The 24,398-nt window shown below is 32.2% G+C and overlaps 2 protein-coding genes across 6 annotated transcripts in view; one reads left to right on the top strand and one right to left on the bottom strand.

The window, feature by feature from the left end:
• The window catches only part of LOC129795937 (disco-interacting protein 2), an 82,444-nt gene extending 62,168 nt beyond the window's left edge, over nt 1-20,276 (top strand). For all 5 annotated transcript variants that reach the window (XM_055837501.1, XM_055837499.1, XM_055837500.1 and 2 more), the window contains 6 exons: nt 1,138-1,298; nt 1,376-2,095; nt 3,541-4,038; nt 4,109-4,518; nt 4,603-4,699; nt 15,118-20,276. In XM_055837501.1, the coding sequence (XP_055693476.1) occupies nt 1,138-1,298; nt 1,376-2,095; nt 3,541-4,038; nt 4,109-4,518; nt 4,603-4,699; nt 15,118-15,273 (2,042 nt within the window). In that variant the 3' untranslated portion in view covers nt 15,274-20,276. The remainder of the gene's footprint in view (nt 1-1,137; nt 1,299-1,375; nt 2,096-3,540; nt 4,039-4,108; nt 4,519-4,602; nt 4,700-15,117) is intronic.
• On the bottom strand, nt 9,543-11,950 carry LOC129795938 (uncharacterized). The gene is made up of 3 exons (XM_055837503.1): nt 11,531-11,950; nt 10,257-10,737; nt 9,543-10,182 (listed from the first exon to the last, which is right to left on the bottom strand). The coding sequence occupies exons 1-3, from the start codon at nt 11,860-11,862 to the stop codon at nt 9,745-9,747; spliced, it is 1,251 nt and encodes a 416-aa protein (XP_055693478.1). The 5' UTR covers nt 11,863-11,950; the 3' UTR covers nt 9,543-9,744.
• Nucleotides 20,277-24,398: the final 4,122 nt, after the last annotated feature.

Raw genomic sequence — 24,398 nt, 5'->3', positions numbered from 1 at the left:
TTAAAATAAATAGTTGCTGCAATTCGAAGGAAAAGCTCGGCTGCTAGCTCGAAATTCGCCCAAATTGTGTTTTCTTGGGTCTCTGTTATATAAATTCAATTCATGTATTGAAAATTCAAAGAATTAAGCCATAGAAGCATATGCTTCATGTCGTGGTTTATCCTTAATTTTTGAGCAAAAGTTCACTCAAATTTTTCCGGCAGATCTCAAATTGAAAATGAAAAGTTTCTTTGATATTTCTTTAACATTTTTGCACTCTTTTCAAAATTTTATTTAATTTTCCAATGGGATTAAAAAGAGTCTAAAAATGAATAAACTCCTTTAATTTTTTTAATGTCTCTCCGTAAAAAAAAAATGGATAAATATCTCACAGTTCTATAATTAACAGAAAAGCACAATTTTAATTTTTTTTGTAGTTGAATTTGTTGAATAAAAAAAATAAATTTTCAGGCTATACAAATGTTGCACACTCTTCCAAGTTTTTCTACTTATTTTCTTCTCTTTATTGTTCTCACAATTTTCTCTTTTAGATTTTTCATTTTATTCGTTTTTTTTTTAGATTTTCTTTCCTTTACAAAGCTTTTTCTTTTGATTTCTTTGATTTTGATTAGAAAGTTTAACCATAAAGAAATAATTGGCTACTTGCTGAATTTTTTTCACACTTTTGGCAATTTCTTTTACGATTTATTCTTATTTTATTTTGAAAATTATATTTTCTTTCTCCTTCCAAAAAAATCACATAGAAGTTAAAAGGAAAATTCAAAAGAAAATTAAAGTTGAAAAAAAATATTTATAAGAAATTCACCTTACTTTTTTTCTTTCCTTCTTTTCTTTTCTTGCAAACAAAACACACAAATTTTGCAAAAAAAAAATACTAAACACCATGCAAAATACACACACAAAAACACAAAAAAATGCAACAAATTTTGCAAAAAAAAATGCAATTTTCTGGGGTGAAATGTGATGGTTTACTCACTAAACAAACGTTGTTGCTGGAAATTCATCCTCCCCCTACTGACACACCTATACTACTGACCTCTCGCAAAATAACTTCATCGCAAATCTATCGCTCGCTAACACACCAAAAAAAAATCCTTCCAATTAATACGAAAAAAAAATGCCCCGAAATGTGGCTAGGCGCTCTGCAACCACAAGTTCTATCAGGAAGTTCATCTGGGTGTGTTACAGACACGTCAGTGGGCCCCGCGTCGGTGATGGTGGGCAACTTGGTGCAGGGAAATCGTCTAGCTGTGGCCCAGGGACGAGATATTGGGCTATCGGATGACAATGAAAGGAAGGTTTGTATTTTTATCGTCTTCTCCTCCTTCTTCCTTGAAAGAAAAGTAAATTTTAACAACAACAAAAAATCCCCCAGCATCAGCTTATAACGGCTGTTCTACGATGGCGAGCAAACTCCTCGCCGGATCATGTCCTGTACACATTGCTCAATTCAAAGGGAGCCGTCGCAAAGACACTCACCTGCTCGGAACTCCATAAGCGCGCTGAGAAGATTGGGGCTCTCCTCCAGGAGCGCGGTAAGATTAATCCTGGCGATCATGTGGCATTGATCTTCCCACCGGGGGTTGATCTCATTTGCGCATTCTACGGATGCCTCTACTTGGGTGCCGTACCCATCACAATACGTCCGCCGCATCCGCAGAATCTCATCACCACTCTCCCAACGGTCCGGATGATTGTTGATGTGTCCAAGTCCGTGATTGTTCTCTCAATTCAGAGTATTGTGAAGTTGCTCAAGAGTCGCGAGGCGGCCACGTCAATTGATCCAAAGAGTTGGCCACCAATTCTCGATATTGATGACAATCCGAAGAGGAAGTTGGCCGCAATTGCTAATGCCACAATCGAGTCAACGGCCTACCTGGACTTTAGTGTCTCCACATGCGGGAGATTGAGTGGTGTCATCATAACACATCGTTCCCTGAGTAGCCTCTGCTCTAGCCTCAAGTTGGCCTGCGAACTCTACCCCAGTAGGCACGTTGCACTCTGCCTTGATCCCTATTGTGGTCTTGGTTTTGCCATGTGGACACTCATTAGTGTCTTCAGTGGGCACCATTCAATCCTCATTGCGCCCTATGAGGTAAGAAAAAAAAAACATTTTTCCTTTTTTTTCTTAAAGGACTCTATTCATTTTTATTGATTTTTTCATTACTTGAGGGAATCTCAAAGAAAGAATTAAGAATTGTAATTTTCTTGGGGAAAAACGGGAAAGATTTGCTGAAAAAAAAACGAAAAAACCACGCCCCTATTGTTCAGCATGTTCAATTTCAATATATAAAGCATATGCTTCATTGGTAATTTTTTTTAAATTCAAAATACTTTTAATTAGCTGCGTGGATGCCGAAATTACGCCCGGCCTGAAAAACTATAAAAAGGAAAAAAACAAATTGCCTAAAAGCTTTTTTTTACCTTAAAAGCAATAAAAATTAGACAAACGAAGCATGAAGCACTGATGCATATGTTTTATGGTCTTTTATTGGATTTTGAGACTTTTATTTATTAAATTAGAAGTGAAATTAATATTCTTGCGTAAAAACTGCCTGAATAAAATTATTTAAAAAATTAAAAACAAATAAGAATCGCTAGAAATATTTATTTAAAAAATTATCATTTTGCCACACAAATGGCAGGTTGGCAAAGGTTTGACATTGCAATTTTCTAATGTGAAAAGGCAGGTTTTTAAAAAAAATTAACGTTAAATATTAGTCAAAGAATCTCTTAATTTAAATACATCACGAAAAATTCTAACGTTAGATACTTTCTCTTTAGTTATTTACGTTAAATATTCGTTGATGAATGTCTTACGTTGGATGTTTTTGTGTTATGATTTCTAACGTAAGATATTTTCTATTTCAAATACTACAAATTACATAACATTTATACATTACATTACATTTACAAATTACATTTATGAAGGGAATTTTTAAATACGTCAAAATCCTCTATATGGAAATTTATTTCAACTGTCATTTTTAAATTCTAACGTTAGTTATTCTGAATTTCCTTTCTGAAACTTTGAAGGATTAATGTCAAATTTTAATTTAAATTGAAAACTTCTAACGTTAGACGTTTAATACAGCTTATAATGTTAGATTCTTTGATTTTAATTTTCTAACGTTAGACATTCTAATAGATAATTTCTAAGGTAAATCATTCTTGGCGTAAGACGCCTAAACATAAAATATCTAACGTTTTATCTTAACTGTCAACCGTGTCGTTTACTTATGACAGTTAATATTCTAAATTTGAATTTAGAACGTTTAATTATTCATTAGAAATTAAAAAGAAAAAAACTTTGATGAATTTTTTTAACATCAATAAAATCTTTAAATCCACATTCAGAAAATTGTGTTAAAGAAGTAATTTACAAATAAATTTTCTCTGTAGAAGAGACTTTTCTTTAAACTTTCTCGTTAGGTTTTGAATCGATTTCATAGAGAGTCAAAAAAATTAGAATGAATAGACTCCTTTTTTTAAATTAACTTAATAAAATTTAATAAAAAAAAAACATTTTCTTGTATTCAGGTTGAAGCAAATCCTAGTCTATGGCTGTCAACCTTGTCGCAGTATCGCGTGCGTGACACATTCTGCTCATACGGTGTGATTGAGCTGTGCACAAAGGCCCTGAGCAATTCCATCCAGGCACTAAAGCAGCGCAATGTGAATTTAGCCTGTGTCCGGACGTGCGTTGTTGTGGCCGAAGAACGGCCACGGGTGCAATTAACGCAGCAATTTTGCAAACTTTTCCAAGCTTTGGGGCTCAATACGCGCTGCGTGTCGACATCCTTTGGGTGCCGCGTGAATCCGGCAATTTGCGTTCAGGGGGCAAGTTCGGCGGAAAGTGCTCAAGTTTATGTTGATCTGCGGGCATTGCGTAACAATCGGGTGGCACTTGTGGAACGTGGTGCCCCCAATTCGCTGTGTCTCATTGAATCCGGAAAACTCCTGCCGGGAGTGAAGGTGATTATCGCCAATCCGGACACAAAGGGTCACTGCGGGGATTCGCATCTCGGTGAAATTTGGGTGAGTCATGAAGGAAATTTCTTTTCAGTCAGGCAAAAAAAAAATTCTCAATTTTGGGTGTTTTGCTTAGGTCCAATCGCCGCACAATTGCGATGGGTATTTCACAATTTATGGCGACGAAACGGATTACAATGATCACTTCAATGCGAAACTCGTGACGGGCGCTACGACGGAAACATACGCACGAACGGGCTATTTGGGCTTCCTCAGGCGCACCGAATGCTCCCAGGCGGGCTCAATTCTCGACGAAACAACCCCGAGTATCGCAAGTCGGGACAGTGACAACGAATCTCTGCATTCGCAGGGGCAGACACAACTTTCGCACGTTCCACACGCAAGTGCGGGGCAAGAGCAGGAGCTACATGATGCAGTTTACGTTGTTGGGGCACTCGATGAGGTCATTACACTGCGTGGTATGAATTACCATCCGATTGACATTGAGAATTCCGTACTGAGGTGCCACAAGAAGATTGCCGAATGGTGAGTATTTTTCCTCCCAAAAAAAAATTAAAAGAATAATTTTTTGTAGAAAAAAAATTAATTTTAATAATTTTACTCCACCAGTGCTGTCTTTACGTGGACAAATCTCCTCGTTGTTGTCGTTGAATTGGATGGGAATGAGTCTGAAGCGCTGGATTTGGTTCCTCTTGTGACAAATACGGTGAGTTGAATGTTTTGAAATATCTTCTTCTTTATTAAATTTTCTTAAAACTGAATTTAGAAATAAAAATCACATTTAACACTCTTAAAAGAAAATTAGTTAAAATAACCAAATTAAGCAGTGAAAAGGCATTTTAGCAGAATATTAGTTGGTATACCACAATCGTGGCATACCAAGTATTGTAATCGTCGGAAAAACCGACCACCTCAGATAGGGCTCAAACTTGGTATGAGCACGTTTTAGACATCCCACATTACGAAAATGGTGGTGGAAAATTTTTGATCCGGCCGGCCTGCCGGCCGGTGCGCTACACTTTGCCTTATAGCTCGAGAACGGTAACAGATAGAGACCTCCGGTTTGAAGTTTTCTATAGAAATGTGGGTGTAAAATTTCATTTTTTCGCATTTTTAAAATCCAAGATGGCCGCTGTCCGTCATTTTGAACTACCGTCAACCACTTCTCTTACGCCTAGAGGTCTGAAATTTTAGTATGTTGTAGAGCTCAGTGAGACGTTTTCATCGATAATTCATACTTGAAAATCGGTCAAACGGTTTAGCAAATATGGCGGCCTAAATCAAAAAGTGTTTTTTCGATATAACTTGAGAATGGCTTGACCGATTATGACCATCTTGGTATCAAATGAAAGGTATTGAGAAGCCCTACAACTGCGTAGAACATTTCAAGTTTCAAAAATATCCGCAAGAGGCGCTAAAAACAAAAACAAAAATTGCCTAACTTTAAGGGGCAATATCTCCGAATCCCCATTAGGCAAATCTTTTAAATTTTGATATGTTGTAGCCTGACTCAATATCTTTCACCAGTCCGAAAATGAAGAAAATCTATGTCGCCGTTTAGAAGATATAGCCATTTGAAAAATTCTTGAATTTGAAAAGTTCTAAGAGCCATATCTCTTGAACCGCTTGTCCGATTTGGCTCATCTTAGTATCAAATTAAAGGTTTTGCAATTATCTACAACTTTCTAGAACATTAGAAACCTCTAGAACCATTTTTTGAGGACGAAAAATACGAAAAACTGTTTTGGTAAAACAAAAAGCCGCCATTTTGTGTTCTAGAGGTGACCTTGAAAAGTATCAAAATTTATCCCATATTCTAGCTTATTTTAAGATCTTTCCATAACTAGTCAAGAAGTTTCTGTAGGTGTTATAGAACCAGAGATATGACCATTTTTATGAATCAAATTACTGAATTTCACGAAAAAAAATCAACTTTGCCTACTTCTGCTCACAAATCGCATTATAACGCATAAACAAACTTCTACACGTTGTGGGACACCAACTCTTATAACTGGACGCGTTATGATTGACTTTCAGTTATTGTAACTGTTGCCATATTAATATTTCGCTTATTATTTCGATTATTTTGCCAAATTATCCGAATCTTAACGAATAATCCGTATTTTGATAAATAGTCTGACCTTCTTGATGATTAATCCGAATCTTCTTGACGAATTGTTCTAATCGTTCTGACAAATAATCCGAATAATAACGAAAAATCCATATTTTGAAGAATAATCCAAACCTTGACGAATAATCCGGATCGTAACGAATAATCCGAAGATTTTTATTCAAATAAATCCCCTTTGATTGGTGCTTTGAGCGAAGTTGACAAGAGTAAAGGGATAAAAAAAAACGTTGATTTAATTATTCAAAAAGACTAAAGTTATTTGGACAAATTTTCAAAACAGTGAAATCAACAGGTTAACACTTGGAGGATTTTTGTGGACACCGTGGCTATTTCGGCTTTTTAAATTGTCATAGATTAAAATGTATTAGACCTATCGTGATAATTATCACGTCTATGTGTAGGGAATTTCAATTACTTTTAGTTAGGTGAAAGAAAAACCGGAAAATATCTTTCTTTTTATAAGATAATTAAGGTCAAAGTCGAAATTATACGCGGAGGATGATAATGGACACAGTGGCCATTCAAATTCTCATACATTTTTGACAGCTTTTTGAGGTTATGTTTCCCCGTATTTTCCAAATCAGGATCTCTTATTCACTTTTCTGCGATGAAAATCATTAGTGTGAACTCATATTTATGCCGGAAGTGATCAGATAGTTACTTAGAGAACTGAAGGAAGTGATTATTCAGACGTATTAGGAAAATCGGCAAAATTGTAGCAAAAAAATTGATTTGAAATGGCAATTTTGCATTGATTCTACGCAACTGTTTTTCATTATTAATTTTTTTGATAAATTATTTAGAAATTGAGTACAATAATACTTGAAATAGATTAAGAATTAATCAAACTTTCGATCCTCATTCAATAAGCAGATATACAATTAACAAAACATTTAATATTTGACCTTTTTATTATGATGGACACTGTGACAATTTTGATCCTCCGCGTAGGTAAAAAAAAGTGTTCGGTCCTCTATGTGTTAAAATAACAGAATGAAACAGTCAAAAGAGCAGAAGTTATTCAGCGAAAGGATAGTTTAGAAAATTAAATCAGTTGATTTAACAAAAGTTTATCGATAACAAACAAACAACACTGAAATTGATCAAACAGATCAAAGTATATTAAGTGACGAGCTTCCACCATTTCAACTGGTCAAAACGACCGAAGTACTTGAGAAAAATTGACATAATGACAAAATGACCGAAGTTTTAACAGAAATAAATAGATGGAAGATATTTGACAATTATTTCTGTTAAATTAACAGATTTTTTTTTAAGAGTGATAAATGTAATATTTAAGCACATGTAGGGAGCTAGAAAGAATATAGAAATATTCTGTATCTAGCACCCACAATTTTAGGAATAAATGAATTTGAATTATTTGAACTTGATACAGAATTAAGCTGTTTGACTTATAGCATTTTTTGACGTTGAAAAATTTAAATATATCAGTTAATTCAATTAAAGAACTGTTTAAATCTTATTCTAATTTTTTGATCTACTTAGTACTAAGATAGTTAAGCTATCTGACTGATTTTTCTCTACAGAATTAGTGATAAATCAGACTCATTTTGACATGAAAGTATTAAAATGTTAAATTAATTAATATTCTTTAATTTTTGAGTCGAAATCAGCATCACATAAGAAATATTTCAAAGCAAATTATAAAAAACGTTAAACTCTTTATTATTCTTTTTTTTTACACTGAAAAATTCAGAAGTTTGTTCGATTTTAATTAGAAAAAAGGTCAAATTTTATGAAGTTTTTCCCCGGAATTGAAACGTATTAAAAGAGACTTGATGTATTGATGATTTCGACGGAAAATGGTAAAAGGAGTTTATTCAGGCCAGTATGAAAGATGATCCTCTATCGCAGAACAATTTTAACCCATTCCATCTTGTAGAGGATCAAAAAACATTGAAGAATCGCGAGAGAAACTCCCCAAAATCCACTGGGATCACATCGAAAAGTGCAAATAAAAATTGCAAAAAAATTCAAATATTGCGACGCCATTTGACGTTTTTATCACTATAAAAAATGTTTCAAAAGTTTTCTGTAGACTTGTCGCTCATTTTCTGTAGAGTTTTTTTCTAGTCAAAATAAATGTTTATTTTTTCGTTTCTGGAGTGATTTCTACATCTGAATCTGTGAAATCTTCTGCTCCTTGGAAGTCTGTGCATCTAATGATACTCTCAAAGCACTGAGAAAACAAACTCATTGAGAGTTTATTGCTGAGAATAATTTCAAGAGACTTCCGGATGTCTTTCTTGACATTGCAGCCTCCTCAAGAGCGGATGTAACAAGGGAGAGGGCATAGAATCTCTGTTCACTGCCCATTGATTCAATTTGAATGTGTCGAAGCAAATCTTTCGCTTCCGGAAGTCCCAATATCTCCAGCAAAACCTCATGGGTATTCTGCAGAAAAAATCTCTGAGAGGCAAAATGAGAGTTGAGAATCACTTTTGTCAGCTCCAGGAAGTCATTGCTCTTGGGGAAGATGTATGGGAAGACAGTGAGGAAGATTTTGTGGACTTGCTCAGTGTTCCAATCCGTCCAATTCACGGAAGGAGACTTTCAGGAGGAATCCCAGAATAACTTTGAGGGCAGTTCTGCGACTCTCAGAAATGTCTTCCGTGCTGGTCATGATTTGCTTGATGACTCCGTCGAATGTTTCCGGATACTGACTACTATATTGATTTCTACATCTGAATCAGGTATATTGCGCTAGATGGGATTCAACTCGGTCAGATTTGCTAAAATTCTCACTGCCGAAGAGGCTCAAAAAAATGTAAAAAGATTTGTTTTGATTTGCAAGGGGCTGGTTCTATCAACCTCCCTCAGCTTCATTTTGCAGTGGATCACCTGATTCAGATGTAGAAATCACTCCAGAAACGAAAAAATAAACATTTATTTTGACTAGAAAAAAACTCTACAGAAAATGAGCGACAAGTCTACAGAAAACTTTTGAAACATTTTTTATAGGGAAAAAAACGTCAAATGGCGTCGCAATATTTGAATTTTTTTGCAATTTTTATTTGCACTTTTCGATGTGATCCCAGTGGATTTTGGGGAGTTTCTCTCGCGATTCTTCAATGTTTTTTGATCCTCTACAAGATGGAATGGGTTAAAATTGTTCTGCGATAGAGGATCATCTTTCATACTGGCCTGAATAAACTCCTTTACAATTTAAGTAGTACCCAATTCTTGACCACTTTAATGATTTTCAATAAATCTTAAGTATACTCGTGAGCACAAATGGGCACACTAAAGAGAAAAGATTCAGTTCGAAGTTCAAAGTATTTTTTTTCTGTTTGCTCAGTAATTTCGTCAGTCTGTCACCTAGTTTATTTTTTTAAAGTCAGATATAGGATTTAAAAAAAAATTCTTCCAAGAATTTTTATTTCAATTTCTCATTAGATTTGCTTATCTAATAATTTTTATTGAATATATTGTTTACAAAGTTTTTTATTTATTTAATTAATTAATTTTTGAATTAATTTTGTTGTCTAAACTTTGGACCCTATAAAGGTTCTAAACATTTTATTTCCATTTTAAATAATTAATTGATGTGTAAACAGCATTAGGAGACTTTTGAGCTTATTAAACTTATTTACTTACTGTTAGTAGTTAGAATCACCTTGATATGGTTGGAGGTCAAACACTCCGAGGTTATCACAACGTTTTAGAATGGGTTTAATAGCTTCGGTGTAGGATTTTCCGGAAATCATGAGCCACGTCATTTCTTTTCGTGCCTCTTCGTCCATAAGTCCATCGAGTCCACTTCCTTGGGAAGATTGTTCTTCCATTAGGGCAATTGGGAGGACAAAGACCGCCGCGAAGAAGCCAAGCATTTCCTTCTTCCGCATTTCATCCTGTAGTTGGGCAAATGTGGGGATTTTGCTATAATTCAACTCATAGAGCGTTGCTGCGAATGATTCGTAGTAAATTCGCACGAGTTCTTCTCTATGTTGCTCACGCACGTGATTCTGTGGGCTTATACTGAGAAAGTATTGAAGATCATTTGCAGGGGAAGTGTAGCAGGAATGCTGAAGGTCGACCTACAATGAAATTTTCATGAAAAATCTTTAAATTTCCGGATTCTTGAGGAATTTTCACAATAAAAAAAACTTACAAAGAGTACATCAATGGGTTTTCCCGAGGTCTCGTTGTATTTGTAAAGGAAATTATTGGTCCAGAAATCACCGTGAGTTAGAACTCTGTAGCCATCGTGCTTCCTTGATGTGCTCTCATACATCATTGGCCAGAAATTCTCCTTCATTCGATTCAATTTGCGATAAATCCCCTCGAATCCTTTCCACATTTTAACCCTTTCACACAGCAAGGGGAAGCTAAGTGGGAGGCATAGCTGTATCTGTCCGGGATTGCTTACAGAACCGTGAAACATTCCAAAATTGAATTTATCCATAAGGCTGGGATCCTCATCGACCAGTGCCATTGATGCTGCATGCATTTGACCCAATTTCCGCAGAGCAATGCGGCAATGTTCAAAATCAAGACCTTCTCGTCGCTGTGCCATTTGATATTGCAGCTCCTTGAGGTCTTCCATTGCTAGAACCTTCGTTTGAGGGCCAGGACGGCAGTGGTAGTAGTATCTGAATGCAAAAGAAATATTTTTCTTTAAAAAACGAAGAGTGTCTTGGCTAAAAGATAAAAGATTTTTAATGTACTAAATTTTTAGATCAAGGGATTTTTGTGTTTTCTTCAAAAACGTGTTATTTCTTTTAAAGAACTTAGAATATTCCTATTTTTACGTTTTCAATCTCTGAACTCAATCAAAATATCATTTTTATCCTTTAAAATCTTAAATGTGTCTTTGCTAAAAGAGAGGATTTAAATGTACTAAATTTTTAGATCAAGGGATATTTTAGTTTTTCTTGTGTTGTTAATTTATTCTTTTTACGAACTTAGAAGATTCCTATTTTTTACGTTTTCAATCTTTGAACTCAATTAAAATATCATTTTTTTTCTTTAAAAATTTAAATGTGTCTTTGCTAAAAGAGAGGATGTAAATGTACTAATTTTTTTAGACCTAAATAATTTCTTGTGCTTTTTCCCTAAATGTGTAAATTTATTCTTTTCAGGAATTTTATTTAGAATATTCCTCTCTATTTTTAGTGTTGGAACACAGCTAAAATATCATTTTTTCTTAAAAATGTGAAATGTGTCATGACTAAGAGTTCTAAAAAGTATTTTTTTGTACTAAAAATTATTTAAAATGTAGGATTTCTCATAAAACGTGAAATTTCTCATACAGAAGGTAAAATTCTTCTTTTGGAAAAGTAATAGGGGGCTTTCGGCGTAAAAACACGTAAGGGCGCTTTTTTTTACGAAACAAAATTTATAAATCTCCCAAATTAAAGACTTTTCCATAAAATAAATTCTTACCTCGCTGAAAATTTAGCTCCATTCATTCTCCTCTGCAATCGTGGCACAATTTCCTTCAACATGATGATTTCTTTTTCAAATAAATCCATAAAATCCACCAACGTTGCTACTTGTTCTGTGAGATGTTTCACGAGAAATTGAATATTTCTCTCGCAATTTCCACTGTCAACGAAAGTCAGGAAGACGCGGTATATGGTGCTGGTGTAGTTATCACCGGGAGATGTTCCAATTTCCACTTTCATTGCCACAATATCAAAATCATCAGTCGTATTGAATCCATTCCTAAGCACTGTTCTCAAAAAATCTCTATCCAAATATTTAGGAACCTTCATTTTGTTATTGAATTTCTTTCAAAAAGGATTCTTTCAAATTTAAGTAACTCTGGTAGCTCTGAAGTCAGAATTAGACTGAAGTTCTGAAGGTTTGTCTACATGCTTTTATAGTTGGGTGGTCGAATAATTGCAAAGAGCAAAAATTGTATTGTTCTATAAAATCTTTTTATTGAAAATTTCTTCTCACCATTTACTCGTTGGTTTTTTGCACGTGGAACAATTAACTGTTTTATCATGAGAAACAGTTGAAAGTTAAGAAGAAAAACAATATAATTTCTTTTACGTCTTTAAAGATCTGAATCTGATAGTAAAACGTTAATTTTTTTATTTAAAAGAAGAATTTTGTTTAAGAGCTAGTTATGGTTCATTGACTAAAGTTTTGTAAAAAGATTTAAAAAATATGAAAAAAGAATCACAGCTGAAATTACAACTAAAAAGTTCATTTAAAGTGGGAAAGCTAATACTGGACTTGTAGGTCTAAAGGTGGATTTCTTTCAAGGATGAATCACAATAATTAAAAGAGGAAATAACTTTTTTTTTACTGATGTCATCATTTTTATATGCAAAGGAATGATTTAATTACAAAACTGATTGCGTATAACATGCACTACAGCTACAATAAATTATTGTTTCACATTTATGATGTCATCTTGTTAGAAGTCATGAACATTTAATACGTTTCTATTACGCAATTGATGAACCTATTAGATCTAAATTTATTTTCTAAACAATGACGTACAATTTAATTTTCAATCAAACTCATGTAAGATTTTATTTGAAATTTTAATTAAACTACGTAAAGATCGAAAACATTTTAACTGCAAAATGAAGCTTCGAGAGTTCAAAGAGCAAATTAGTTTGATGAAAGAGAATATAATGAAATTTAAAATATTTTACTAAGAAACATTGATTGTTATTGATTCAGAAAAGAATCTTCTTTTTTTTTTTGTTAAATTCTTGTCCTTCGAAAATTGCTAAGAAATCTTTTTAGTACTTCGTGTGGAAGAACTATCGGATTTGATAAGTTTAACAAATTAGTACCTAATCTTTTAGAACTCACAGAGGAGACACATCTTGTACTATAAAAGTTTTAGCACCTACTCCATCTTAAAAAATTAAAAATGTTCAATGCAGATAAGTTTTTATTAGAATTTCTTACAAAATGAGGTCGATTTTGTCTTAAATGGCTCATTTGATATCTTGTATTCTAGCAAAAAAAAAAACTTTTATAGGATCGTAGACACATTTGTTTTATAGGGAAAAGGAACAACTGTCATCGTGCACCAAAGCATTGTGGACAATAACTCATTAAAATTATAGAGAAGGATTTATTTGTCTTTCCAATTCATATGAAATTGTAACAGTTTCTTACAATTTAGAAAAGAAAGAAATATTTCAATCGAATTCAAATGTCTTTTCTTTTATGATAAAAAATGTGCTCGAGTCTGTGGTCTAAACTGTGTTCTAAGAGTACTAATATTTTAGAATAGTGAAATCTTTCTATTCTCACGAATTGTTATAAAAGAAAATGGAGTCGATTCTGTTAAAAATCTTCTCTTTTCTCTAACAATTTGTCACTTATAATCTTTTTTGGTATTTCATGAAGAATCTTTAAAGATTTTGACTGTTTTTATTTCTTTTGTTCAGTCATATTTAAAAAGCAAAAATTCTTATTCAAAACTGTAATTGGATTGGATTAAGACACAGGATTCCTGTCGACGCTTCCGGAAGGAGTATTTCGTCTTCTAAAAAGCCCTGAATTTACTGTCTTTACAAAAATTTTAATTTAATTCTAAAATTCTGATTTTTATAGCAAAAATTGTGTCTCGACTATGTGGTTAAGGCTCTGTTCTAAAAACTGGTGTAATCTTACAATTCTTTAACACATAATCAAGGGGAGTTTATCTGTATAAAAATATTCGGATCTTCGGCAATATTCCAATTATTCGCTAATATTCAGATGATTTGCCAAGGAAATCAAAATATTGATTTTTTTGCCTCTATGAGGCTCAAATTGAGAAGCAGAAGCCTAAAAAATATTTATTTCAAACCTCATAAGTACTGAATTCAAACCGAATAGTAATTTCACCCCTAATCATGCTAAATTCAAACCTAAAAGAGATTAAATTGAAGCAAAAAAAATTTTTTTAGTCCTAAAAAGGCAGATTGAGGAGCAAAAGCTTAAAAAATATTTAGTTTAGGTCTAAAAAAACAAAAAGTAGTAAATTCAACCCAAAACTTGCTTAATTCAAGCCTAAAAGTATTTGGTTTTCAATCCTAAAAAGACAGTCTGTAATCTAAAAAAGCTTTAAAAAATACTACATAATTAAAGTCTAAAAAAAGACTAAAATTGAAGCTTAAAAAGTAGTTAATACAAGTCGAAGAGTTGTAAATTCAAACCAGAAAGTAGTAAATTTAACCCAAAAAAGGCTAAATTCAAGCCGATATTATATTTAATTTTCAATCTCAAAATTTCAATGATCGAGGAACAAAACTTATAAAAAAAACTCATTAAAGCCTAAAAAAGGATTAAATTCAAACCAAAATTTCCTAAATACGTAATCGGTTTTTAGAAAAAAAATGTTGATGTGAAGTCAAATATTCAGATCTTCGGAAATATTCGAATGATTCGCTTAGAAAACCGAAATATTCGCCAGATAAACACCCCTTGCATATAATACCACAAAGTCCTTAAAGCTCACTATTTGTATGAAAGAAATGAAAATGGGGTTTGATTTTGTTAAAAATATTAAAATTGTGATTTGTAAGTTATAAGAATTTTGGGTATTCTATGAAAGGTCTTTGAAGTTTTTCAGTTTATTTCTTTTCTTTAGTCGTATTTTAAAAATAAAAATACTGAGTCAGAGTTCTTTACAAATCTTTTTGATTGTTTCTTGGAACAACAAATCTTTTGTTTTTTTCTTTTATAGAACGACGATTAAACGATTTAAAACTTCAACTGTCAAAATTCTAACAACGAAGTTGAAATAAGAGAAAAAAAGATCTTTGTCAGAATCGATCCCCTTTCTTGGATTTTTTTATCTTTTTTTTTATAAGTATTTCTGTGCTTCTTATTTTAATTTTCTTATTTTTTTTCGAAACAAATTATTGCAAAAATTAAAAAAAAAATAATTGTGGAAAATCAATAGAGAAAGGTGGCGTTTTATATTAGAATCCAATCACGGATTTAATGGAAAATTTTGAAGTTTTTTAATTAATAAAAATTCTTTTTTATATAATTCTTTCTTTTTGTAGGTCCTTGAGGAGCATCAACTAATTGTTGGCGTTGTAGTTGTGGTGGATCCGGGTGTTGTGCCAATAAATAGTCGTGGTGAGAAGCAGAGGATGCACCTACGTGATGGCTTCCTTGCTGATCAACTTGATCCCATCTATGTTGCCTACAACATGTAAAAAAAAAACTAAAAAAAAAACAGAATCCAATGCAGAATCATTCTTATTTTCATGACCATGAGAGAGCCTAAAGAAATATTATTGTTATCATTGTACGAAGTTAGAATAATGTTTTCTTTCATCTCAATCTCTCTCTCTCGGTGTGAAAGTTGGAAATATATGGAATGGAGGGCATCTATAGAAGGTAGGAAAATTCCTTTTTTTATATATAGAGGATACTGCTTGAAAGATGAGGGGAAAAAGTTTCTCAATGAATAATAAAAATTATGAAATCTTTACACATGAAATCGCAGTAAAAAAAAAACATAAAAAAAGTAATAATCATAATGAGGAAAAAATATTAAATATAATGAATATTTAAACATAAAAAAAAACTATGGAATATAGACTCTTGTGATCCCTCCTTTTTTATTTTGTGTATTAATACGTCTCTATGAATAGAAATTTAAAGGAATAAAAGAAGAAGAAGAAAGCATTTTAATCTAAACAAGAACAAGCTAAAAATTAATTAGAAATGGAATGCAAAATGCCAATTCTTTTTGTTTTTCACTGTAAAAGAGCTACAAAGAGATCTTCTAGGGAAAAAAAAAGAAAAGAAAGAAAGCTTCTATATCTCTCTTGTTTTGTTCTAAACTCTCTCCCTTATATTAGGCGTGACTTTAGGTGATTTTTAGATGAAGAAAATGTTAAATGAAGAAGAAAAAATATTAAATGAGATGAAAAGCAACTTTTATTATGAAATTGTGGAAGAAAAAGAAAATTGCAAGAATTAGCTTTTGCAAATGCTCTTGCATTGAATTTTTCCCCTTTTTTTTTACTTTGTATAAATTTTTTTTATTCTAGTCTCTCTTACAATTTATTATATATTATTAATTATTTGATATTTTTTATTGTATTAATGACGTAAAAGTGAAAATAATGGGAAATGATGGAATGAAATGCACTCTATTTTTGTCTCTCATTTTAAAATTTAGTTCTTTGGGCGCCCCAAAGCGCAAGATGAAGACGAAGAGGAAGAAAGTATTCAATGCTATAAGACACAAACATCGCATGCTTTACCTACAATATACCCAGTTTTATTTTATTAATTTACAAAATATTCTCATATAATGAAAAGGAAACATTTTTTTTTTTGTAATTTCTGGAGATTTTTTTGGTGTTTTAGAATCATATTCAAATCATTTTTGCATTTAAGCTCCACCAGATTTATATTAGAGAGCTCGAGGGAGGAGCTTAGTTCATTAGCCAAATGAATTGCAGCTAACAGCTGTCTTGTTGAAGTATCAATGAATAAGAAGAAGAATTAACCTTCCGTACGCTCTGTGGTCAAATTGCTCACGCACTTTGCCATGGAGTAAGTAACCGCCCGAATAGACTTTTCTTCAAGGGGTGTTTATCTGAATTAAATTATTCGGAAACCTCGGAAATATTCGGAATATTGGCTAATATTCGGATAATTTGCCAGAGAAATCAAAATATTGTTTTTTAGACTCTAAATGGCTTAGATTGAGAAATAGAAGCCTAAAAAAAATATTTATTTCAAACCTTATAAGAACTAAATTCAAACCGAATAGTAATTTCACCCCTAATCATGCTAAATTCAAGCCTAAAAGAGCTTAAAATTGAAGCATAAAAATATTTTTAGGCATTGAGGAATAAAAGCTTAAATTCGAAAGAATCACAGCTAAGAATATAAAATTTAGGCCTAGAAAGAACAAAAAGCAGTAAATTCAAGCCTAAAAGTATTTGGTTTTCAACACTAAAAAATGCAATCTCAAATCTCAAAAAGCTTTAAAAAATATTACATAATTAATGTCTAAAAAAGACTAAAATTGAAGTTTAAAAAGTGGTTAATTCAAGCTAAAGAGTTGTAAATTCAAGCCAGAAAGTAGTACATTTAACCCAAAAAAAGGCTAAATTCAAGCCGATATTATATTTAGTTTTCAATCTCAAAATTTCAATGATCGAGGAACAAAACTTATTAAAAAATGTACTGGTAAGCTGACCAAGCTTACGGGAGCTGTGTTTCTTTCAGTGTACCAATTTTGTGAGAGAAAACTAGAACGCGAATTAATTTAAATACGGGCAAAGTCGGGAAAAGTTGAAAAGTCATACCCTAAGAAATCTTTAGAAGGCCATATCTCGAGAACGGATCCATAGATTTTCGTAAATTTTTTTTTGTTTGAAAGATCTTGAAGTAAGCTATAACATATCGAAAAATGAAAAAAAATTATGTCGCCATTTTCGAAAAATTCGAGTTCGAAATTTTCGAAAACTTTGTTTTTGACTTTAGCGCCTCTTGCGGTCATTTCTCGAAGTTGCAATGTTCTAGACATTTGTAGGGTTTCTCGAAACCTTTCATTTGCGCTTGAGTTGATCATGATCGGACTTGTAGAACCCGAGATATGACATGCCAACTTTGGAAGGCTATATCTCGAGAACGGATCCATAGATTTTCTTCATTTTTGGCATGAAGCTAGATAATATGGTCAGCTACAACGTATGAAAAAATAAAAAAAAATTATGTCGTCGTTTTCGAGATATTCATCGAAAACTCATCGAAAATTTTGTTTTTGATTTTTGGCCCCCTAGCGGTCACTTTTGAAACTTCGGCCGTTCTAGAGAGTTGTAGGGTTTGTTGAGATCTTTCATTTGACCCCGAGTTGATCAAAATCGGTCAAGCCGTTTTCGAGTTATGGTCGATTTTTGATGAAAAATTGTGGCGGCCATATTGACTAAACGGCTTGACCGATTTTCGAAAATGAGGTATCGTTGGAAAGGTCTTGATGGCCCCTACAACATATCAAAATTTCAGACCTCTAGCTATAACAGCGGCTGAGATATAGCGAAAACAAAATTTTGAGGTTATTCAAAATGGCGGACGGGGGGGTGGGGGGGTGAATTTGACTTCATATTCGGATTTCTTCAGGTCGATATTTAAACTTTGCCGTTTACCGCAAGTCTCTATCTATCACCGTTCTCTCGCAATTTAAGTTTATGATCCGGCCGGCCGGCCGGCCGGCCGGCCGGACGGACGGACGGCCGGCCGGAAAAAAAATTTTTTTGGCGCATACGTTTTTTGGAATGTGGGGACCCTAATTCGTGCTCATCCCAAGTTTGAGCCCGATCTGACGACTTTCGATTTTGCTCGGTACACAAAAGCTGTGTCTGAAAGAAACACAGCTAAAACTCATTAAAGCTTAAAAAAGGACTAAATTCTAACCGAAAAGTAGTAAATTCAACCCAAAAAAGACTAAATTCAAACCAAAATTTCCTAAATACGTTTTTTTTTTATTTTTTCGGTTTTAAATTAATCGGTTTTTAGCAAAAGATGTTCATCTGAAGTCCAATATTCAGATCTTCGGAAATATTCGAATGATTCGCTTAAAAAAACAAAATATTCGCCAGATAAACACCCCTTGCTTTTCTTGCAAAATAAACAAATTCTTTCGGTCAAATGAGCTTTTAATGACTTCCTGAACAACTCCAAGAAGACTTTTGTCCATTTCACTGCAAAAAAAAATTAAATGGATTTTTAGCAGGGCTCCCAGCCGCACACTGTAACGGCGGCGGCGGCTTGATTTTGTATAAGCTCCGGCGGCTGCGGCTAGAAAAAAATTTTTCAAGTCTCGGCGGCTGCGGCTTGAAAAATCGCATTAGCGACTGGCTCAAGCGGCTTGAGCTGTCGTCGACTGAGGGCCCTGATTTTTTTTAATGATATTTTTATTTTAAAAGTAAGGTTATGATGGAATTTTTGGTATTTTCTGGCAGAAGGAATGAGCAATTTTTCTTGAAAAATCTTTTTTTTTTTGACAGCTAAAAATTCCTCTTTTTTTTTTAATTTTAGACATTAAAATGGTTCAGTAAAATGTAAATTGCGTCTACAATTTTTGAAATATCACCTTGAAATACAAAGCAAATAAAACTTTTTGATTTTACGCACCTTTTGATGGCAGAAGTTTTCTGATATCTCAATCCAATCAAAAGTTATTCGCGGTTAAAATCATGCCCTAATTTCTTGGCCACCCTGTATAAGAAAATGGGAAAATACATGAAAATGAGAACTAAAGGAACTAATTTTGACAGTTGTCAATTTTTGAATTCCAATTTTTTATATTTTTGTTAAGAACTTTTGTTATTGTGGTCAGATGAACTTGATACAAAATCTTTTCTGATAATCAAGGAATTTATTTCCAAAAGAATGGTTCTACACCTATCAAAATTAAGGCGCAATAGCTTGAAATTATGCTCTGGGGTCCCTTATGGACCCTTCTGGGTCTCTTTGCCCCTCATGGCAATTGGAAGGTTAGAAGTTCTCTCTGATTGGTTAATAACGTTGACAAACTAAAGCAGAGCTCTCATTGGTTGTACTTCTCTCCTTGACTCTTTATAGTTCCCAACCAGGTGGAGCTTTGGTGCAAAGTTGGTTTTGAATACTGTTTAGAACAATTCAGAATATTTTTTGAAAATGAAAATGAAATAAAGAAGAAATTACATGAAAAAAAAACTCGCTGTGTTCTGAAAAATAAATCTTATATATTTATTAAGAAAAACTCTCAACTAAATGCAATATATACTATACATAATTACCTACATTTCTTTTTATAAGAAAAAAAATAAACATAAACCTTCAACGACTGATTGCACTGCTCTTAGAATTTTTCTTTTGATTAATTTTTGTTTTTGAGGTAAAGAAGGAAGGAAATACTGCAAAAAAAACTACGTACATTTTACACTCAAATTCCCCCTTTTTCCACAATTAGGTGTTATTTAGTGGAATAAAAAAAAGAAGAAGAAGAAAATATACGAACGACGGACGCGGTAGGAAAAATAAAAGCAAAACAAACCATTTTAATAAACTGCACAATATTTACTCTTTTTATTGTATCCAAAAGAAAACAAGTAAAAGAATTCAAATGAATAAAGAAAAAAACCTTTCAAGAAAGGAATTCAATATTATTGAGGATGTGAAAGGAAATATTAAAAAAAAAAGTAAAGTAAAATGAAAATGAAATAGTAGCGATAAATTGAAGAATGATTTAAATAAAAATGACATGGATATTTAAAAATTTGTTTCAATTCTTTTTTTTTCAGCTTAATTTCATTACATACATAAAATTAATTAAAGAAAATAAATTCCCAAATTAATAAATATTATTTTTTTTTTTCAATAAACAAATAAAGACAATTGAACAGCTTTTCTGGATGATAAAAATAAATTTTTGTTCTCGATCATCTGATGTCGATGTACTTGCATTCTTTGTTTGGGAACTGAATATAATGGGTTGGGAGCTTTTTGATATTATTAGTTTTTTTTGATCAGTGATCCAGTCAAAATGCGTGGAATTTTACTTTTTCTTGTATTAATTGGATTAAGTGTGACATTTGCAACAAAATGTGAAGAAGATATTGAAGAAAACGATGAAAATGACGAAGAAACTGAAGGTAAGTAAAATACATTAAAAAGATCAACTTTTTTCATTAACCCTTTCGCGTTCTTTGAGTCATACGTAGACCCTATATAAATGCATCAAATTCACGCAAATTCAAATATCTTAATTCAATCGTGGAGAATAGTTTACCTCTGAATGATAGGCAAATAAAAGAAATTAGAAATCTTTCCCCTGGTGGGCACTGATGGCTGGCATAAGGTTGTGGTTTACCTTCAAGTAGAGGCGTAGAATAAGGAATTAGAACCATCCCAATGGTGGGCACAGAAGGGATATTGAATGATCAATATAAATACCTGGAATGACAGGATATAATGTTAATGAGCCTTGAGATCCGGCTCGCGCCCTTGGGGTTAAGATTTCTCTCCACGTCGCTACAGAACTTCCTTGGGTATGTTCTCCGACGGATAAATTGGCCAGGAAGTCACCAAGAAATGATTCTAGTGGATGCTTCACTGACTGATGCACAACTTCTTTGAGAAATTACACTTTGTCCTTGAATATTTGACATTTAAAGGTGGCGATGAGGAAACAATGAATTCACGAAAATTCCTACTGTTCGCACATTCAGAATATTCTCACTTGATGAGAAATAAAGAAATTAATCACAAACTAAAACTTCAATTGACGAAAGTTCTAGAAATTTATTCACTTGAGGAACAGTTTAAATGCAACATTTATTCTTCACTTTATGAAGGTTGGACAAAAAGACATTTATTCTTCACATGACAAAGGTTGTATAAAGACTAAAAATTGGGTTACAAAGATTCAAATTATTTGCCGCTTATCAGCACTATCTACGGGTATTTCATTTTTTGCTAATACATTTGAACTTGAAAATTCAATCATATGGCTGAGGTCGTAGACCCACAAATGTTACTTTAATTTAAAGCAAAGATACTTCGAGGCATTCTTACTTTTTCATTTTCTGCCTGAACAAATCGAAAGTTATTACATATTTGCTAAATCCATGCCATAATTTTCTAACTACCCTGTAGTAACTAGAAAATTCACCATTTGTGCTTGTTCGGAAACTTTTTTAACTAGTAGTGTAAATATTTATTAATTTTTCAGATGACAACGAGGGGAATGAAGAAGATATAAAACTCTTGGACTTTATAGAACGTCTTGTTCAGATGTTTCAAGATAAAAAATCCCGAAAGGACTGAGAACATTGGAAAAGTTTTTGGAAATTCTTTTGCGAAATTTCCAAAAGTTTTGATTAAAAATTACCTTTTGTAATCAATGCTGAAGTCAGACTTGGTGGAGGTTTCCGTAATAAAAAACAATTCCTTGACATAAAAGGGTTAAAAGTTTATTTTGCTTAGCACGAGAATTTCCCGCGAATGGAGGAAATATTCACTGGAAAGCTTGAAAAGAAAAAAATTAAAAAAGAACATTTCTGGAAAATTGCAGGAATCAATAAACTCTGCTAGATGCTGCAAAGGGATCAAAATAATTCAATTTCTTCATTTTCTGAAAATAAAAAAGTATAATATAATTAAAAGACTTTTTTTCATTTGCATTAAGCCTTTCTTCACATTTTTTTTTATTCTCCGTCATTGAAGAGTTTTATTTTCATCTTTCCTTTTAGTTAAAAATGGACAGTTACATTAATTTTCGTTTTTTTTTGTTGTTCTTTTTCACAAAATGTATAATAATATATTTTTTTGTATAAAAATCTATGTATATATAATAAATATGTTTTCTTAAAAGCACATTTTTGTCTTTGTTTTTCACTTTTTTTTCACAAATTGCATTGAATTTTGCTTGCACGATATTGATGAGGAATATTTTGTTTCCTTTTCGTTTATTTTTCCTCGCATGATGGACATTTATTTTGGGGTATAAATAGATTGTTTTTTTGTTTAAATGTTTGTTAAGAAAAGCCACACACAAAATCCCACTAAAAGCGTGTTAATAATTGAATTTTCTTTATAGGCAGAGAAGCGATAAAAATTTCTTTCACAAAGCGATAAAAATTTGATTTTTTTCTCTTAATTTCTTGCACGTGATTAAGTTAATTATGACATAGGGGTTAAAGGTACATAGAATAATAATTTAATATAAATTGCTAAGGATTTTAAGCACAGAGGGTGATGTTTTCTTCATAACAGAAATTCGTGTTTTGATTGTATAAAGAAGAAGAAACAATTCTTTGTTGTAACACAGCAGTGACTAACGGAAAACTTATTTCTTTAATTAAAACTAACATTACATTACTTAAAAACTAAAAAAAAAAAGTTACGATAACTGGAAAATTACAAATCTGTAGCTCATTTCAATGTTTTTCTTTAAATTCTTAAAAATTAGTTGGTAATCAATAAATTCTTCACAGTTTTTCATTTAAAACTAAAAACAATGCTATCAACTAAATTTAATTAATAATTTTAAGAAAATGTGTGATTTCTTTTGATTTTTTAGGATATTTTTTTTATCTCATAAAATATACAGAGATAAATAGAAACTCTTCTGGGGACAATTCTGTGGAAATTCTCTTCTTTTCCAGAGACAAATTGTGTCTTGGCTAAGAGGGGTAGAAAAGTAATAAATTTTAGACCAGTTTTATGCAGTTCAAAGGAAAAGAACAGATTTTCCACACAATCAACGCCGATTCTTTTTCTTTTTAGGATTCTCTTTGTTCATTTGGCAAAAATATTCCCTAACACCTCTCCTACAACTATTTTATTTCACCTCAATAATCAAGGTTTAAAAAATCAGTCATTTTTTCATTTAGTTTTCATTTTTTTTAATTCTCTTAAGATCAAGGGGTGATTATCTGGTGAAAATATTATGTTTTTATGAAATAGAATATTTAGAAATATTCTCCGAAAAATGCTGAATATTCGAAATTATCAATATTTTTGGGCTAAAAAAACATAATTCCTGATTTTGTAGCAGAAAACCATTTATTTGGGAAATTGGAAGTACATATCATCAGTAGTGATAGCATCCCATTTATTAATAAAATAAATTTTATTTAAAGATGTTGCCTTTAGAAAATAAAAATCCGAACCGAATAAAACAATTTAATATAAGGGATGGTCACGTTATTTTGGAAACTCTACAGGAACAAAATGGCCAAAATGTGAGAATTTCAAATAATTTTTTTGAGCACAAAAATTTATTTTCTAAATCGAAATTACTGAAATCTCATCAATATTTGGCCATTTAACAAGAGTGCAAGCAAATTTCGAATTTTTGGCTTCAAAATTAGCTTGAAAATCGCTTTTGAAAGTCCCCGAGTTTCCAAAATAACGTGACCATCCCTTAATTAGTTCACCAGAAAAATATTCTTTGATGACATTGAGTTCATAAAAGTCAAATAAATTCGGTTAAAGGAAGAATTTTGTAATTTTTTGAACAAAATTCCAAGAATTGTCGTTATTCATTTAAATTTTCTAGATAATTTTGAAGTAAAAAAAAGATCGCAATAATTCAAAAAAAAACCTGGGTTAATCAATGAAAAAAAAAACTCAGAATGTCTCGAATTTTTTGAAATTTTCACAAAGACTGACTTCTAAATTGTCTAAAAAATTTAATTTTCAACAAAAATTCTTTAAATTTTACTTAAAAGATTCTAGAACTCTTCTTTTAACTGAATCTATTTGACTTTTATGAAAATAAAAAGTTCTTATTCTAGCTTTTGTGCACTCAAAGTTAACAATAAAAATA

Source organism: Lutzomyia longipalpis, chromosome 4 (genome assembly GCF_024334085.1).
Source record: "Lutzomyia longipalpis isolate SR_M1_2022 chromosome 4, ASM2433408v1".
In the NCBI taxonomy this organism is placed as follows: domain Eukaryota; kingdom Metazoa; phylum Arthropoda; class Insecta; order Diptera; family Psychodidae; genus Lutzomyia; species Lutzomyia longipalpis.
This window is presented reverse-complemented; position numbering and strand designations above follow the sequence as displayed.